Genomic DNA, 19,663 nt, shown 5'->3' with positions numbered 1-19,663 from the left:
ACTAAAAAGACTAAAAACCACTGAATTATACACTTTAAAGGAATGAATTTTATGGTAATGGAACTATAGCTAAATAAAAAAAGGTACCCCAAATTAAGCTATCTCCTTTGCATATGCTTTTTTCCTCGTCTATCAGCCTTTTTCTTTCTTTACTTCTCTCATCAACCTCTGATTCCATGATCCATCATTTCAACAACATTCTGCTAAATGCCTAAGTTAAACTGTCTGGCAAAAATATTATCCTCAATGAATTTTGTTCTCTAAGCTTATACCTGTGTCAACAAACCCTACTGGAGAAAGTCAAGAAATAGGGCAAATGTCTTCCACTGATAATTCATGAACACCAACTTCAAATGGGCCTTTACTCCTACTCCTTCTTCTACTGTGAACCCCAACCCACCTCAGCTTCCCTATTCTCTCAGTACAAATCCCCTACTTCAGAGAAAACAGAAACCATACAATCCACCTATGTTTGCATCTGTCTGTTCCTTTTGGGTCATCCAGTTCCTTCATTCCTGTTCCAAAGAAGAGATTTCTCTTCATTATCTAAGGCTAATCCTCTGCCTTAGATTCTATAATTTTCTGACATTTTAGGAAGCATAAATCATTGATTGGCCCTTTTCTCTCTTACATAATCAACTTTCCTTCTCAATTCCTCCCACAGCTTTTAACTGAGCTTAAGTCTCCTCTTCCTTAAATAAATAAATAAATAAACTGAGCCTGGGTGGCTCAGTCGGTTGAGTGTCTGCCCTCGGGCTCAGGTCATGATCCCAGGGTCCTGGAATCAAGCCCTGCCTCGGTCTCCCTGCTCAGCAAGGAGTCTGCTTGTCCCTCTGCCCCTCCCCCTCAAATAAAACCTCTCATATAAATAAAATCTTTTAAAAAATTCTTTCCCTCAAGGCCCTGTCTTCCTCCAGCTACCAACCTCTTTCTCCTCCCTCTGCAAGCCAACTTTTTCCACAGACTCTTCATTTCTTTTTTAAGATTTTATTTTTAAGTAATCTCTATACCCATTGTAGGGCTTGAATTTACAACCCCAAGATCAAGAGTCATATGTTCTACCAACTGAGCCAGCCAAGAGACCCAACTCTTCATTTCTTAATCCATTCCAATCTAGCTTCCTTCACTTACCACTCCATCAAAACTGCTCTTGCTAATATCACCCATAACTACTGTGCTACTAAATCTAACAAGACTTTTCCAATTTTCATTGTACTTGCTCTTTTAGTAACATTTGAATGTTCATCCTTCTTGAAACAACTCCTCACTCACTCATTCTCCAGGATTCCTTCAGTCTCTCTGGTTGCTCGGCTTTGATCTCCCTTATAACCTCTCCCACCATATTCTGTCTCCCTCCAGGTGCCCCAGCATCACTTCTTCAGGAACATGTTCCATCTAACCCCAAGGCTAGTGCACGTGCTCTTCTCTCTGCCCAGAATATTCTTCTTTTTCACTTTGCAAAGATCAGACTTTGGATTATCAATTTAGTCATCTCTTCTTCAAAGAAGCCTTCCTTGACTCTTCCCTATCAAAACTACTTAATTTTTATTTTAATAAGAGGAAGAAGGAGGATAAAGAAGTTTTTACTAATCACAACATTAAATTGACATGCTATTAGAACTGAACCAGGATAGGGGCGCCTGGGTGACTCAGTCAGTTAAGCATCTGCCTTCAACTCAGGTCATGATCCAGCCCCGTGTTGGGCTCCCTGCTCAGCGGAGAGCCTGCTTCTCCCTCTCCTTCTGCCTGCCACTCTGCCTACTTGTGCTCTCTCTGTCAAAGCAATAAAATCTTATAAAAAAAAAACTGAACTGGGATAAATAATACTGTTAGAAAATTGACATTTCTCACACCCATTTCAAAAGAAAATATATAGGACTCTTCTTCATCTGATGGATTGATTTCAGTAAAATCATTTTAAAAATAGTAAATAACATACTTTCCCAAACTATGCTAAGAAGTTGTCAGAAAAGCTGCTATAAAATCAATAATGATAAGAATTGACAGGATTAGGGGCACCTGGGTGGCTCAGTTGGTTAAGTGCCTTTGGCTCAGGTCATGATCTGAGTCCTGCATCAGCCTCCTTGCTCAGCAGGGAGTCTGCTTCTCCCTCTCCCTCTGCCTGCTACTCCCCCTGCTTGTGCGCGCTCTCTCTCTCAAATAAATAAAATCTAAAAAAAAAAAAAAAAAAAAAAAAGAATAAGACTTTGAAACACTTTCAGTTTTTAAAATAGCAAGGCTTCTGATATACCGCTCAAAACTAGCTTTCCATTTTGGTATATGACCTGATACACGGCACATTTGATCTGTTAATAGTTTTTTTTCTATCAACTATACTTTGCCCTCAGTAGGGGTGTTATAGTTTCAAACAACTTTCACAGAAATATATTTTAAAATAAGTTTTATTTCACTGAATGGAGATTTTTATCACTCATGCACCTGCAGAAGGTAGTCTGAACACATACATATTTGCCTACATATATGTGTGTATGTATGTGCTTTTAAAGTAGGCTACTTTTAACCATTAAAATAGATGACAAACTAAAATCCTTTTCTAGGTTGAAGAGGACAAGCAATTTGCTAAATGATTTTCATCATTTCTGAACTCCACCTAGCCATGTCCCACCACCACAGCTAGAGGCCCAGCCCACTTCATCAGCAGCACGAGCTTCTAATGTGCCAAAACCAGGTGGTTGTTGACTGAGCATTCGATGCTGCTTGCAGTCTTTCAGTAACTCGCTACTTTATGCCCAACCTTGGCATCAAAGAAACCATCCACAAGCTCAAGAATACCTTCCTCTGTAGAATGCACAAGTCATAGTTTCTGTGCCCCTACCCTCCCCGAGGAATAGACAGACACCTTCGTTCCAGCCTCTCTCCACTTCCTAGCTGCTGGAATGACATCATCAGTGAATGCCGCTCTTACTGTCCCAGCTGTAAAAGGCTGCCTTCCACAGAAGCCTTGCATTTCTGTCAGTGTCATGGTCTTTGCACCCAGAGATCTCTGCCAGCACACATTATCTACCGCAGCCTGGATCATCTCTTGCAGATCATCCACCGCATTCCCAGATGTGGCAGAGGTCAAAATACCCTATCCCGATGGGAATCCTTTTCGGCCTGTTACCACAAAGGACTGAGATCCTGCTGGCACTCCTCTTCTTTCCTCTAAGAGGGAAGAAGTATTTTTCTCTGCAGTTAATTCTTAACATTTTCTCTGATATAAGGAAACAAGATACTCTTCACAAAAGCAATCATGCTTGTAGTACTTTCGATATATAACAAGACCACAGTGACTTTGATAGGCACCTGCTAGATGCTACTATGGGAATCACCCTTGGTCCAGAGGGTGGAGGGTGGCAGCAGCTGTACCCCCCAGAACCATTCATCTCAGAGCAGCTGCAGCACATCAGGCAGAGGCTACCTCCGTGCCCCTGGAAGTGGAGAAGGCAGCTGCCCCTAATGTTTTTATAGTACTATATATCTTACTTTGTAGCACTTATCACAATAATTATATATTAATTTATTCTTTGATTAAGGTAAGATGTCTTCACTCAACTACTAGTCCCAAATACGTACAAATTCTGCCTGGTTTTGCTCACCACTATATCTGCAGAACCTATTACAGTGCCTGGCATATAGCAGATGCTCAATAAATATTTGCTGAATGAAGAAATGAATGAATCATAGAGACTTCTGAGAACTAATCCAAGATTTATTCTGTTTTACCATAATTACTTATCTGGTGATTCCCTGCAAATTTATGTGGACTGGCTGAGAATTCCTCAGTGTAGCAGAAATAGGAAGGATCCAAGAATTTTACTGTTACAAAGGGTGTAGCAGATAAATATACTAAGAACTATTTCTCCCAGTTCTGAGTTCCTCTGTCAGTGGACTTATCTTTCTGGCTGGCAACAATTTGATAGATTTTTGAACTTTACAATCCACAAACTACTGACTTGATTTTTATAGAGAACTGCAACACAAGATTGGCAAGTGTTCTATTAACATTTCAGGGGCATCCGGGCAGCGCAGTTGGTTAAGCATCCACTCTAGGTTTTGGCTCAAGTCGTGATCTCAGTGTTGTGCGTTCAAGCCCTGCGCTGGGCTCCGTTCTCAGCACCGAGTCTGCTGGAGATTCTCTCTCCTTCTCCCTCTGCTCCTCCCCCCTGCTCGTGCATGCTCTCTCTCTCTCTCTCAAAATAAATGTCTTAAAAAAAAATTCAAACTAGATGCATCTTGAGAATTGTTCCTATTCCATCCTGGAACCTATCACCCACAGAGAACCCGTCTCCTACTTCTGTTACCTTCAACTTCTTTCCCTCCTACCACAAGCGTCTATTCCTACCTTTTCTCTTATACTTTGGTAGAAGCATCATCCTTCAGCCTTACAGAGACTGGGTCTTTTCTCTATGCTTTTGAACCTACTCTTTCTAAGTCAAATTGTTGCCGGCCGGGAAGATGGGTACGCTGACATACTACATAGCTACAAGATCTACCAGGAACTCAGTCCGAAGTGGGCGAAAGAAGTTCTAACTCAATTTATCAATTACTGCCGCTCTTTTTATCTTTAATCTTTTCTTTGACAATGCTTACTCTTCAGCCTAAAGTTTCCTGTTACCAAGAACGCCTTTACTTTTGTTACTCTAGCAAATTACCATTCCAATCTTTCACTTTACACTTTTAAAATTATAAAAGCAAGAAATGTGGGGCATCTGGATGACTCTGTCAGTTAAGCATCCAACTCTTGATCTCAGCTCACGTCCTGAATTCAAGCTTGTGAGTTCAAGCCTGGTGTTGGGTTCTGTGCTGGGTGTGGAGCCTATACACACACACACATATGCATTATCTATAAAAGCAAGAAATGTTATATTCGACAGTCTTGGGACAATGGATAACCACATGCAAAAGAAAGAAGTTGGGCTCTCCACCTCTTATCATAAAAAAGAAAAAAAAAAAAAAGAACTCAAAAGGGATTAAAGACCTAAATGTAAAAGCTAAAATTATAAAACTCTTTGAAAAAACTGCAAGTGTAAATCTTTGTGATCTTAAATTAGCCACTAGCTTAGCTATGACATCAGCTATGACATCAGAAGTACAAGCAACAACAAAAAAATAAACTGGGTATCATCAAAATAAAAAATTTTGTGTTTCAAAGGACACCATCAAGAAAGTGAAAAGACAGCTTGGAGAATGGAAGAAAATTTCTGCAAATCAAATGTCTGATAAGGACTTGTATCTACAATATATAAAGAACTATTATCACTAAATAAAAGACAAATCAATTTAAAAATGGGAAAAGGATCCAGTCTCCAAAGAAAATATACAAATGGCCAATAAGCACATGGAAAGATGCTCAACATCATTAGCCACTGGGAAATGCAAATCAAAACCACACTGAGATAGCACATCACACCTACTGGGATGGCTATAATCAAAAACAGACAGTAACAAGTGTTGATGAGGATGTGAAGAAACTGGAATAACCCATATGTTGCTGGTAGGATTGTAAAATGGTGCTGCCACTTTGGAAAAGTTTGGGAGTTCCTCAAATGGATAAATATAGAGTTACCATATGACCCAGGAATTTCACTCCTAGGTATACACCCAAGAGAAATTTAAACTTATGTTCATATAAAAACTTGTACATGAATGTTCAGAGCAGCATTATGCATAATAGCCAAAAAGTAGAAACAACCCAACTGTCTATCAACAGATGAATAAAAGATAAAATGTGGTATATTCATACAATATTGTTCGGCCATGAAAAGGAATGAGTACAGATACATATATCAACATCAACGAACCTTGCAAATATGGCAAGTAAAAGAAGCCAGATACAAAAGGCCACATATTATATGATTTCATTTATATGTAATATCCATCCAGGGGCACCTGGGTGGCTCAGTCAGTTAAGTGTCTGACTTCAGCTCCAGTCATGGTCTCAGGATCCTGGGATTGAGCCCTGCATTGGGCTCTGTGCATAACAGGGAGTCTGCTTGTCTCTCTCCCTTTGCCCATCCCCCTACTCGTGCGCATGCATTCTCTCTCTCTCTCTCTCTATTGATAAATAAAATCTTTAAAAAAAATATCCAGAACAGGCAAACCCATAAAGACATAAAGTAGCTTAGTGGTCACCCAAGGCTGGGGGGTGGGGGGACCTGACTTGAGGATTGAGCAGTTATTGCTAAAGAGTGCAGAATTTCTCTTTCAGGTAATGAAAATGTTCTAAAATTCATTGTGGTGAGGGGTGCCTAGGTGGCTCACTTGGTTAAGCGGTTGCCTTTGGCTCAGGTCATGATCCCAAGGTGTTGGGATTGAGCCCACATCAGCTCCCTGCTCAACGGACAGCCTGCTTCTCCTTCTCCACTGCTTGTGCTCTCTCTCGTACTCTCTCTCTCAAATAAATAAAATCTTTTTAAAAATAAAATAAAATTCATTGTAGTGATGGACACACAACTCTGGATATACTAAAAGCCACTTAATTGTACATTTTAAAGCAATGAAGTGTAGGGTTTATTTCCCAATAAAGCTATTTAAAAGAAGAAATACTTATAAAAATGTCAAACAATACAAAAGTATACAAAGTCTCTTTCCTAGTCCCACTCCTCACAGGTAAACTGTACATTGTAACAAATAGGTACATAGCCTCTCAACATTTCTCCTAGTGTATAAACAAATATACAGAGAAAATTTTTTAAAAAATAGGAATCTACTCACCTTCCAATCTCCCACATCAATATACACATTCACTTTTCCCCCCTGAAAATACTTCTGACATCTTTCCAAATCAATACATATAGCACCTCAGTTTTTTAAAAAAATATTGTGGTAAAAAATACGTAACATACAATTTACCATTTAACCCTTTTTAAGTGTAAAATTCAATAGCATTCACAAAGTTGCGCAATGATCACCACTATTTCCAGAACTTCTCATCATCCCAGACACTCTGTACCCATTAAACAATAATTTGCCATTTCTCTCTCCTCCCAGCCCCTGGTAACCTCTAATCCACTTTTTCTCTGCATGAATTTTTCATTCTAGGTAACTCCTATAAATAGAATCACATAATATTTGTCCTTTTGCAACTTATTTCATTTGGTATAATATCCTCAAGGTTCATCCATGTTGTGGCATGTATCAGAATTCCATTCCCTTTTAAGGCTGAATAATATTCCATTATATGAATATACAACATTTTATTTATCTATTCATCCATGAATGCACACCTGGGTTGCTTCCACATTTTGGCTACTGTGAATAATGCTGTTATGAACATGAGTGTACAAGTACCTGCTTGAGTCCCTCAATTCTTTTGGGTATATACCTAGCAGTGGAATTTCTGGATCATATAATAACCCTATGTTTAACTTTTTGAGGAAATACCATCTTTTCCATAACAAATATATCACTTTACATTCCCTTTCCACAGTGTTTTTTAACTACTGCTGATTCATTTTTTAAAATTATTTTTTAATTTTTTAAAAAAGATTTTATTTGAGAGAGAGAGAGAGTGGGACAGTAAGAGAGAAGCATACTCCCCGCTGAGCAGAGAGCTCGGTGTGAGGCTTGATCCCAGGGCACCAAAATCATGGCCTGAGTCAAAGAGAGATGCTTAACCAACTGAGCTACTTAGGCACCCCCATTTTTTTCATTTTTAAATATTTATTTATTTATTTATTTGGGGGAGAGAGAGAGAGCAAGCATGAGAGCAGGAGCAGGAGGGACAGAGGGAGAGGGAGAGAGAAAATCCCAAGCAGACTCTGCTCCGAAGGCATAGCCTGACTCAGGCCTTGATCTCATGACTCTAATATCATGACCTGAGCCAAAACCAAGAGTAGGATGCTCAATTCACTGAGCCACCCAGGTGCCCCTGCTTTTCATTTTAAAATATCTTTACTTCCAAAATGACCATGAAGGTCTACCAATAAAGCGCTGGCTAAATAAGGTTATTTCTACTTTTTCTCCATTACAAGTAATACTATAATGAAAATTTTGTATATCTTTGCACACTTGTGGGAATATCTCTGTAGGTTGAACTCCTAGATGTGGAACTGCTAGATGACTTTTACATTTTGATAAATGATGTCAAACTGTTCTTCTCCAAAGTATTTTTACTTCTACCATATGTTTATGAGAGCCCATTTCAGAAAATACTTGCCAGTAACAATCTTTTTAATTTTTGCTAATCTTAAAGGAAAAATATTTTAATCTTAATTGTTTAGATTTTTAAAAAAGTTTTAATTTGCACTTTTTGTTATACCATAAATGATCTCAATGGAAGGTCTGAGGCTTAGCAGTTAAAGTTATTAATGATTAAAGGTTAAAAAATAAACTGTTATCTTAATTGTGGTTCTGTTACTGTCACTAAAGAGGAAAATAAACTCTACTTATGCATGTAAAGTTATTTCACTTAATTTGACTTTCACGGAAAACCTCTCCAAAACGTAAAAGGATTCTCTTTAGCTGGAGAACTCTATACATTTAAAACATTTCGTTCATCTGGATCCCAACTGCTAATCTGTCAGATAATCTAAAAAATTAGGCCTGAATTTAAATTGTTGTACAATTGCTCAAAAATTCAGTGGAGACACTGAGGGTACTGTAATATATATTAACTGTCTATTCTTTAGGATTTGGAAGACTTAGTCTTATTCCTGCATTAAATTAAATCAACAGAAATCAAGGTCCTTTCTTCTAAGAACTCAGTGTTTTTTAACTGAGTTAGAACATAAGGTTACAGTATTTTCCATTACTAATTAGATAACACAAACTATATTCCTTTTGGTCTTAATCATAGGAACCCCAAATCTAAGTTTCACATTCAGAGTAATGTTTCAACATTTCTCCCAATATATGATTTTTTATAGTATCACTGGAATGCTTTATTTTTTTTCTTTTAAGTAGTCTCCACACCCCACAACACAGGGCTTGAACTTACAACCCCTAGGTCAAGACCTGAGCTGAGATCAAGAGCTGGACACTCAACTGAATGAGCCACCCAGGCACCCCTGGAATGCTCTGAGTAAGGAGCAACATTCTCACGCTGCCTGACTATATTTCTAATATATTAATAAGGACATCATATTCAAGTAAATAGATAATATCATTTCGGAGGTTTTGGAGATTATTACAAAACTTCCAAAGGAAGATGGAAGTGATACAATTTGCACTACCTTCTTCTTCTAACCTAACACATGTGAAAATTGACATTTTGCAATTAGCTAATATAAAAACTACATGATTTTTTTGCAAAGGCAAAAAATAATTCAGGACTCCAAGTGCCAGTTACAGAGAACAAACTTTCAATAATTCTTCTGTGTTTGATGGTTAACAAAGAAAGGCTGATCATGTAGCCTGGGAATTTATCCTGGCCCTTTGGTTCTTAGTGGGACAAGTATGCAATCATACTATAGATCTGTCCATTTCAGTCACCTCAATCTGAGAACTACTGTTCAACCTAACAGAGGGCAATGTTGTTGTTAAAAGTGACTCCAATTTTTTTTTTAAAGATTTTATTTATTTATTCGATAGAGATAGAGACAGCCAGTGAGAGAGGGAACACAAGCAGGGGGAGTGGGAGAGGAAGAAGCAGGCTCATAGCGGAAGAGCCTGATGTGGGGCTCGATCCCATAATGCTGGGATCACGCCCTGAGCCGAAGGCAGACGCTTAACCGCTGTGCCACCCAGGCGCCCCAAAAGTGACTCCAATTTAAAAAAATATCTGAAATATTCAAAGATATTTGTATTTGCCCCATACTATAAAATATTAATATGCTTTTATATTGTATTTGTTCCTTATTTACATGGGTAAATTAAATCTTAAGCATAAGAAAATGTCATATTATAGGAAATCTGTATATCAGAGTAAGAAAATGAAAACCACTTCTAAAAATAACCTACCAGAATCAAAGAAGCTTTTTCTACCACACTAGATTGTTTATTTGCCTATCTCTTCATATTACTTTAACTGGACCTAATGAGCTCACATAACTAAACTGTCTTTTCAGAGCATGTTACTCAATGTTTACTTTTCCAAAACTAAAATTCCATTTCTCTGCTTTAGCCAAAATTACTAGCATCTCCATTAACAAGCTGTAGTAAATTCTTAGTTTTGTCTTGTTTTTTTTAAATAATGCAAAGGACGGAGATGACTTACCAAAAGTCAGAGATAGTCAATAAAGTAAATAAACAGTAATGGATTTCCACACATACTTTACCCAAATAAAATTCTATTTGCTAGGATGCTGGAACATATTTTTCCTTCCTCGGAAGATGATGCAATCACTTAGAAATTTCTCAAAATACAGATATTTGAAATTCCCTTCTGACCCATTCAAAATACACATGTTCCCACAGCAAAAGGAACTACGTTAACTGACATCAGTACACATAAATTTTTCTATTTTACATTTGAGATGCCTTTTTCAGAGGTATAATGTATGAAGGAAACCTAAAACACTCATTTATTTCACTTGTAGGAATCTTCAAAATTCAGATTCCACTGATAGGTAGAAAATGTCTTGACATAGCTAATAAATTCCCTGAACAGCAAAAACTTACATGTTAAAATATGAAACGTTTAGGATATTTTATGGAGCAAATTCTTTCTTTAACAGTTAAGGCCTCTCTCTCAACATGCGTATTTTATTTTTAAAAGACTTGCTGAACAATTTTCCTTAAGAGTAAATAAGAATATCAGTGTGTTATGGAATTCCATTGTTACTAGGTTGTTTTGAACACAAATACACACACTCTACATACTTGGCTGAGATTGGCTGAATTTATTCTGGTGTTAGTCTTCCATTGCTTCTAATGCTGCTGGCTAAATGCCTTCAATTGCCGTATATAATATTTGGTTGTGTCTTTCTAAAAAATCCAATAAAATTGCTTCTCAGAGCTATAAAATCAGACTATTTTAAAAATAAGCTCAAACTGTTTAGAAATATTTAGTTCTTAAGGAAAAAAAGTCTGTAGATCACCTTTCCAAGAGTAATTTATTTTGCCTTATTGGTAAGAGTCCAGTGACTCTGTGGGCTGGATATTTCTTCAAAAGGTCCATTGTATATACAAAAAATTTCCAAAAAGGACTTCCAAAGAACTAAGTTCATGAAATTTTCTTTTATGTGTTTCCTAAAAGCATCCAAACCTGGAGAATTTAGTGACAAGCCTTATGACAGTAAAAATGCCTAAAACGATGTAATAATCTTTGATAAAATATACAATGGCTTATTTTTTAAAAAATAAAGGGTTAATTTTTTAAGACATGAATAAGATTCTGTAATAGAATGAAAAATTAGCTGAAGTTTAACCTGAAATTTAGAGTTAATTACAATGCACAGAAGCATTATAAATCATGTATCAAAACATTATCTAAATTAATTTCTACAAATCCTTAGTCTCCATGAAATCAAAAATGTATGATAGAAGTTAAATTTTCTTCATGTCTTCTAGTTTGCTGGGGGCAGGCAGCATGGGGCACACAGTTAGGAAACCAGAGTATGTGTGTGGGCATGCTGAAGGTTACTACCATAGGAAGGACATAGAGCTTTGCCCAAAAAGAGTAAGGAAACAATGCATTCTGTACAGCCTTCCTAGTACTTTTCCTATGACTTACAGCAATAATATCCAAAATTTTTTTGTTCCAGTAACTCCTAAAATAGTCGTTAAATCTATGTACTTACTTTCTGCACATTTTTTTAGTTGACAACTAAAATTTTTCATCAAATAGCTTTGAAAGATTTAATTCTGGCACACTGAAATAGTGGTAATTTCTGAAAAATGATCTTTTTTAACATATCCAGTGGAATCTAAATACCACAATGATTTGATGCCCACCATGATCCACTTAAAAAAAAAATACACGAATGAAGGTTTTTTTAGTACTTGGGAAATTTTATATCATTCTTTTTTTCCCCCCTTGAACTGCATTTTCATTCCATTCTTAGAATAGTGGCTTTCAACAGGGGTGGATAGGTGAAGTCTCTGGGGGTGGTGGTGGGAATTCTGCTTCCCAGGGGACATTTGGCACTGTCTGGAGACATTTTTGATTGTCACAACTGGGATGAAAGGCATGATTGGCATCTAGTGGGTACCAGAGATGCTAAACGTCATACAAAGCTATGACAACCCCCAACAACAATTATCTGATTCAAAACGTTAATAGTGCTGAGGTTGAAAAGCCCTGTCCTAGAGAAATATATTTCTATGCCTAAAAGTCTTTTATTACATTATACTTCTTAACAACAAAAATACTTTTATAAATTGATAAAACTATAAACTCCTTTAACATAAAGGTCTAATTATTAAAAATAATGTCTTCCAGGGGCGCCTGGGTGGCACAGCGGTTAAGCGTCTGCCTTCGGCTCAGGGCGTGATCCCGGCGTTATGGGATCGAGCCCCACATCAGGCTCCTCCGCTATGAGCCTGCTTCTTCCTCTCCCACTCCCCCTGCTTGTGTTCCCTCTCTCGCTGGCTGTCTCTATCTCTGTCAAATAAATAAATAAAATCTTAAAAAAAAATAATAATGTCTTCTGGAATGAGTTATTACAATTATCATTAGCACACATTAGTCTAAATAACATGATTAAACAATCATAACCCAATATAAAAAGTGAAAATATATTAAGATGTTTCTAATGAGATGGAAGGAGCTTATTTTGTTATTTTCAATATTCTCATTTTTATGAGAGCTGAGAAATCTCCATTACTTAAATAAGTAGATGGAAAAGGAGTTCTGTTGGAATAATGTCACTTATTCTGTGGGCTCCTTCTAAGTTATACATGAGTTACACAGTAATCTACTGTTAAAAATTATTTCAGTGATCAGCTAATAACTTAAGTACATTCTCTTTAAACATTGTTAAAAGCAAAGAATTTGTAACCAATTGACTTAGAAAGGATTTGTAATGGAATCCTTCAAGGCATGAACTTTCTCAATACCTACAGCTATTCTGGTGACCCAGAGATTTTTAAACCTTTGTTTTACTATAGAAGCCAAATTAGGCCTTGTTTCTATTAAGGTTCTTTGGGAACTTCTCTTACTTCAATACGGGAATACAACTTCACTTTTCAAGTGGGGTCTGGAGTCTCAGCAGGCATTTTGAAACGTAGTAAGTTACTTCAGGAAAATCTCTGTTAATGCCCCATAACCACGTCTGTTTATTAGTCTATCATGAAAATTCAGGCATGGTTGTCATGCCTAAAGCCTAAGTCTTAAAAACCACACCTTGGGTTTTATGAAAATTAGATTCTCAAGAAAGAAAATGTCCAAATAGGACTAAAATTCTCTCCATTACTCCCTTACCTCTTAGATACTCTGTACTGTGCTGTGGTCAATTTTCCAGTCTCAGGGTCATGTACTGTAGCTCGGCTCAGCTACAAAAAAAGAGAAAGGACAAGGACTTACTCACGTAGCAGGCAATTTTGGGCTTTTGTTTGTTTTGTTTTGTTTTGCCAAGCCACAGGTGATTGGAAGGGTTCAGATTGGTCTGGATGGTAGGTAATGGTTTCAAATCAGCAAAAACATTTAGACAGGTGGCAATAAGAAAAGCCACTTCCAAATCAAGAGAAAATGGGTTGACATATTTTTGTTGTAGATTTATTGTCCTTTCACTTTTTTTAAAAAAATCATTTGAAGCTTTATGTAAATGATTTATAGCACTGGGTTTCACAGGAGCTTTCTCAGATCTAGAAGTTTAATGTCCTTTAAGTATTTTGACAAAAGAATAGTTAATAGTCTCTTTAAATTTATTTTTTAAAACTCTCACTGAGATAAAACTGTTAAAGTCTCTCTGGCAGCAAATAAATTCATGAGTAATAGTAGTTGGAAGACTGAGATCAGAAGCATAACTCTGTTCTTTTCATTGCCAACTTTCTAGTCAGCAAGTTTTTTAAAATAACTCCAACAGGAGGAATACAGATTACTCCAAAATGACAATGGTATTTCACAAGATGAATGAACAAATGCCAATACAAATCACCATGAAGAATGATGTGAATTCACTGCAGCATTTATGAATGTAAGAGAACTATATAAACAAAGACTACTCCCAGATTAATCCAGGCTGCTGTTTTTTCTTTTCTTTTCTCCTTTTTGGCAGGAAAAAGGAAAAAGAAAACAAGTATCAAGCCATTTCCTGGAGATTTGGTTCCTGACCTGAAGAGAAATGCAAAGCATATTAATTCCCTAAAAACAACAGACCAATTAAGGATTAAGAAAAGAACTTCTAGTTAAAGGGAAAGACCTGTGAAACACAAAGCAGTTTATCCATGCGTATATAAATAGGCGGTGACTTGAGCTGCAGACTGAAAATGACCTACTTCCCTTAAATGAATATTCCTGTAGGATGTACAAAACACTCATTAGAGAGCAAAATATGCAACATACACATCTCTTACCTTTTGCTAATTCTGTAATGTACCGTCTCCAAGTCTCCTGTTATTGGGTTTGAAATGGTGGCTCGCCTCAGCTGTGAAGCCAACCATCAAAATAGTTGCATTACAAAACAAAAAAATGAATCACATTTATCCAACCAGTCAGAATTCTGGGATTTTTACGAAGGAGGATGAAAAGAGAAAATAACTCCATAGACTTCCAGTCACCTTGTGTTGAGCCTTGAGAGACAGTTGGCTTTTTAGCTTTTTATATTTTTTCGTTATTTTTTAAATTTTGTTTTTGCTTTGCATGAACGGAGGGTACACACACAACAGAGATTAGAAATTAAATTTCTTTCAGTGGTTGGAGGATGGGACTGTGAGGAAAGAAATTTCTAAAATCTGAAATCGAATTTATAGTTATAAGAATGGCTATTTGCAGTTAATGATCTATTTCAAACTTTTGATTTTAATTTTTTTTAGTGATGGAACTGTTTACAAAGGTTAATGTCCAAAATTTGTTTCAAGGTCCATCTTTTCTTCCTTCAACATATCGGTTCATGTATTTCACATATACAGTGAAATAATCTTGGACTTAGCAGAAAGGCAGATGAAAAGAACTCATAAATGTACAAAAACAGTAGGAAAGAGAGGACAGCCAAGATAATGACTTCAAACTAAAAAAAAAAAAAAGATGATTCTGAGATTAACAAAAGAGTATAAAATTTTTATTGGCATTGAATTTTTTGATTAAAATAATCCAACTGAGTTGTCCCTTTTGAAGACTAAGGCCTCTGAATCCAGAGATACAAGACTTGACCTCTAAACTGAAATGAATTCTTAAAAAATATTCTACCAAGATATTTTGGTTTACGGGGTTTACTGACCACAAAGAATGGACTAAAACAGAAATTGAAAAGATACTGACAGAATATGATATGATATAAGTAGTACTCTGTTTGAAAGACTTATAAGAATTCCCTTGGACAACAGCTATACATATTAAACCAGTCTTTTCCATTTAAAATGTAATCTTTGGTTAAAAAAAAAAGGTACCAATTTGGAATAGTAAAACTTAACAGCAACAAAAATTCTGACCTTAAGTTTCAGTACAGATATCCAGATAATTAAACCTTTATAACAAGGATCAGCAAACTATGGCCCATGGGCCAAATTCAGCCTGCCACCGGTTTTTGGAAATAAAGTTTTACTGAAATATAGCCACACTCATTAATATATTTTCTATGGCTGCTTTCACTATACAATGTAGACTTGAGTAGTTGTGATAGATGGTATGGCCAGCAAAGCCTAAAATATATTTATTATTTGCACTTTTACAGAAAAAATTTGCCAACTCCTGTATAAGACAGCACAGATATGCCTAATGTTTATTTAACAATCGCTTTACGACAGTGATGGTAGTTTATATTACTATCGATGAGATCAAATAGGTTTTAAGAACAAGTCGATGGGAAAAAAGGCAAGAGCATCTCAGATTCTCATAAAAGAAGAATTTCTACGCTAAACACTAAGTTTATGAGATTGTGTTTAAATTGTTTTCCTTAATGAATCACTAAATTCTACCTCTGAAACTAATAATATACTATGTTAAATAAATTGAATTTAAATAAAAATTTTTTTAAAAAATTGTTTTCCTTAAGATAAGTGATAGGAGTTAAATTCAGAAAACTATGATGTCCTTATTTCAAATTAGCATGATGCTTGTGCAATTATATCTTTCCAGTAATAATGTGCCCAAACGGGAATAAAAATACTTCAAGTATTCTTCCAGATAAAAATACAGAAGATATGAGAAAGTTGGTCTTTGATTAGCCTAGGAGACTAAAGGGTTTGAAAATATATACAAAACCTTTTCAGGAAGATCTGAAATATCTGCAAACAAAATCAGTGTGAATAAAAATCTCATCTATGATTTTCATAATTAAGTGCTTAAAACCCAGCTGCAGGGTATGTTATTTGTGTTAATAACAAAGTGATGAAAAGCTAGTATAAATAGAGCTTATTAACAACTCCATTCTGTTGTGACAATACCTAAAACTATCTGTGGGGTTACTGCCATATCAATGATCATTTTTGTAATCTTGCAAAGACAAAACTGATACACAGGTAGAGTAAATAGAGAGAAAAAAGAGAAAAAAATTACTTACCCTTGGTTTTGCTAGATCTTTGACAATTTCAATTTCTGCATCAGAAATAATATCATGGAAGCGAATAATACGAGGCTTGTCCCACTCATCCTCCTGTTTGGCTGGAGCCAGAATGAATTTAGGATTCCGGTTTCCATCATGGTAACGGCAAAAGAGTTTTTTCTGTCTCCGAGGAGTCTAAACATAAAGTTAAGGAAATGATAAACATATTAGAGTAATAATAGTTTTAATCTTGCTCCTATGCAAAAAAGAAACAATAATCATGCTTGTGAGCATTGATGGAAGAATATACAAAACACCGTACTCTGCAAGTACTTTGCATCAAATAGGACATTCAGGATTTTGAAAGTTTTATTAATGATTATTTTCTGGGAGAGATGCTAGGTCTTAAATAAGAAAAAAGGTAGGGTTTCACTTTTAACCCATTTCTCATCAAAATAAAGTCTGGATGTCTAAATATGAAAGAAATAATAAAATATTTATGAAAATATGGAATGAATGACCTGCATGGCTCCAATCTTCACAAAGTGACTGGCAAGCTCCCAGAAAAAAGTTTTAAAAGTTTTTAAAACCTCACCAGGTTTTCCTAAATACCTCCCAGTTAGATGCTTGCAGCATAAATAAATGAATTTAGTTAGTTTTAAAAAGCAAAGATGAAAATGAGTAATTCTAAAAAAGAAAAAATAAGTTATTAAAGGCAGGTGCTTTTATTGATGAGTATTAAAAACAGAGTGATCGACAAAACAAATAAATGTTCCTTTCAATCTATATTAACTAAATAAGTTATCCATCGCTGATTCTTCTCAATTAAACAAGTATATAATATGTGAAGTGGAAATAATATTAGTTTTTGTTTTTGTTTTTAAGATTTTATTTATTTATTTGACAGAGCGAGAGAGCACAAGCAGAGGGAGTGGGAGAGGGAGAAGCAGACTCCATTCCAGGACCCTGGGATCATGACCTGAGCCAAAGGCAGATGCTTAACTGACTGAGCCACCCAGGTGCCCCTAGTTTTTGTTTTAATTATTAGCTAACATACTAAGACAAATAATGATGAATGTTTATTCTCTATGTATTTATTTACCTAGAGTCAAATCTAAAGATTTATTATAAGTCTTTGATACAATGATGAGATTAATTAGTATGAGAATAAAGATAATCCTTGACTTTGGGTGGGGTTGACGTGTGTGTCACAGCAACAAACTGGTATATTAAACAGACTTCTGTTTTATACCTATGGTTCCATTTTGATCTCTTCTTTAAGAGTTATTAAAGGCAATTAAAAAAATATCTGCTTACTACTGGAAATCTGAACACTAGATATTATGGAAATACTGTGCATTTTTTTTAGGCATGACAATAGTTTTTTGGTTATTTTTTGTCTTTATCTTCAACAGATATGTAATAAAATATTTAGGTGTGAAATTTAAAAAAAATGTTTCGTGTGTCTATCAGAGTGTTATTATCCTTGTATTTACTCAAGCACCCAAAGCAAAAGTAAGCATGTTCTTCCAGGAGTCCATAAACTTAGCTCTCAAATGTGTCAACACAGATATGATCTAAGCATTTGCAGTTAGACATTAAGCTATCAACAATAAGTCCTCAAATACCAAAAAGTCATCAAAATATACAACCCAGCCTGAGTTTATTAGTAGCAGAGAAAAACTTAAAAGACTATTCAAATGTTTACACTTAAAAGTACTTACTTCAAAAATTCACTAATTCCTTCTACATATGCCTGCATTCAACTGAAAACTAGTACCACATGCTCTTCCTTAAAAAAGGGTTCCATGCATGATCAAGTAATGTTGCGAAGCAAATGTAGCATACCCATAATGTACATTATCATAAAAAGGCTCTGAAAAGTCCTGAGGCTGAACAAAAACCTACATTCCCCAGACCTGAACTTTTATGTTTGTGGCCTTTAACTATTAACACCCTGAAGCACTATACTCTAAGTTATAAATACATAAATATACAATAAAGAAAAGGATATTTATAGGCACATTTGAGTATTTAAAAAAATAAATGTTAAAGCCAAAATCTGCTGAAACTCTTTCTGCATTTTAAGTATTTCTTAAATAGACTAACACATTTCACTAAGCAATCCTGTCAAGTCAACTAGGAGCAAAACCACAAAAGATAATTGTATAGATGAGTTCTTTGTCTTACAGGATGGGTTAAGATGGTATATTATTTCTGCTTAAGATTGCGGAAATATCTTTTGCATTAAAATGTAAGAAAAAAACTTATCACTTCCCTTAAACCATCTGATCCTTCATCTTACAAAAATAAGCCTCTTTTGGCCTATGCAAAGTTATATTATCAAAAATACACAAAATGGCACAATGATTCAAAAGCTTTATTCTAAAGCTATTTTACTAATAGTTGGACCATATTAAATGTGACACCCACAATAAGTTGATGCGGCATACTGTAATACTTTAAGCCATTAATTCTAATTTTTACCACATAGGCATACATATAAAAGAACTCTGATCCTCTCCAAAGCTATGTACAAACACACACACACACACATTCACACACACACACACAATTGGCTTTTCCACTTTACCATTTTGATACCCTCCCCACGGCACAGCATTTCGTACTTCTGTCTCTCTGGCAGGTAATCCACAGCAGCCCCTTTTTTCTTCAGTGTGGTTTTCTGATCAGATTGATCATCTGAAGCAGACTTATTGACATCTTTTTCTTTAGCCATTATATATTCAAAATATTTTAAGTTACCGTTAGCTCTCTGGTGTTCAGGATCTATTGGATAAGGAAGAAAGCATGACCGTGGTTAAGTTTACAGTCATTCAAGCATCAGAATATAGTAATATAGAAATAGAGGACCATATAATTTGCTTCCAAACCAGGATACTTATGAGAGGGAAAGGAGGCACTACTAAAAACTATTATACCAGGGGTGCCTGGGCAGCTCAGTCAGTTAAGCGACCAACTCTTGGTTTCAGTTCGGGTTTGATCTGGGGCTGTGGGATGAGCCCTGCCTCCAGCTCCACACTCAGCACAGAATCTGCTTGAGATTCTTTCTACTGCCACCCCCACCCCGCTCACACATGCTCTCTCTCAAATAACTAAATAAATGAAATATTTTT

At 35.9% G+C, this 19,663-nt stretch overlaps 1 protein-coding gene and 1 pseudogene across 7 annotated transcripts in view; both read right to left on the bottom strand.

Moving 5' to 3' along the window:
* P4HA1 (prolyl 4-hydroxylase subunit alpha 1) overlaps positions 1-19,663 on the bottom strand; it is a 100,847-nt gene that overhangs the window by 21,387 nt on the left and 59,797 nt on the right. For 4 of the 7 annotated variants that reach the window (XM_057308792.1, XM_026504441.4, XM_057308794.1 and 1 more), the window contains exons 7-9: positions 19,120-19,316; positions 16,545-16,721; positions 13,307-13,377 (exon numbers count right to left, since the gene is read on the bottom strand). In XM_057308792.1, coding sequence (XP_057164775.1) covers positions 13,307-13,377; positions 16,545-16,721; positions 19,120-19,316 — 445 coding nt within the window. Of the gene's footprint in view, positions 1-13,306; positions 13,378-14,400; positions 14,472-16,544; positions 16,722-19,119; positions 19,317-19,663 lie in introns of all 7 variants that reach the window. The other 3 variants (XM_057308793.1, XM_026504440.4, XM_057308796.1) reach the window with 1 other exon arrangement.
* On the bottom strand, positions 2,209-3,635 carry LOC113259265 (enolase-phosphatase E1-like; annotated as a pseudogene).

The sequence above is a fragment of the Ursus arctos genome, unplaced genomic scaffold (assembly GCF_023065955.2).
Source record: "Ursus arctos isolate Adak ecotype North America unplaced genomic scaffold, UrsArc2.0 scaffold_7, whole genome shotgun sequence".
Lineage (NCBI taxonomy): Eukaryota > Metazoa > Chordata > Mammalia > Carnivora > Ursidae > Ursus > Ursus arctos.
Note: the sequence above shows the minus strand (reverse complement) of the source record. Positions and strands in the feature narration are given on the sequence as shown.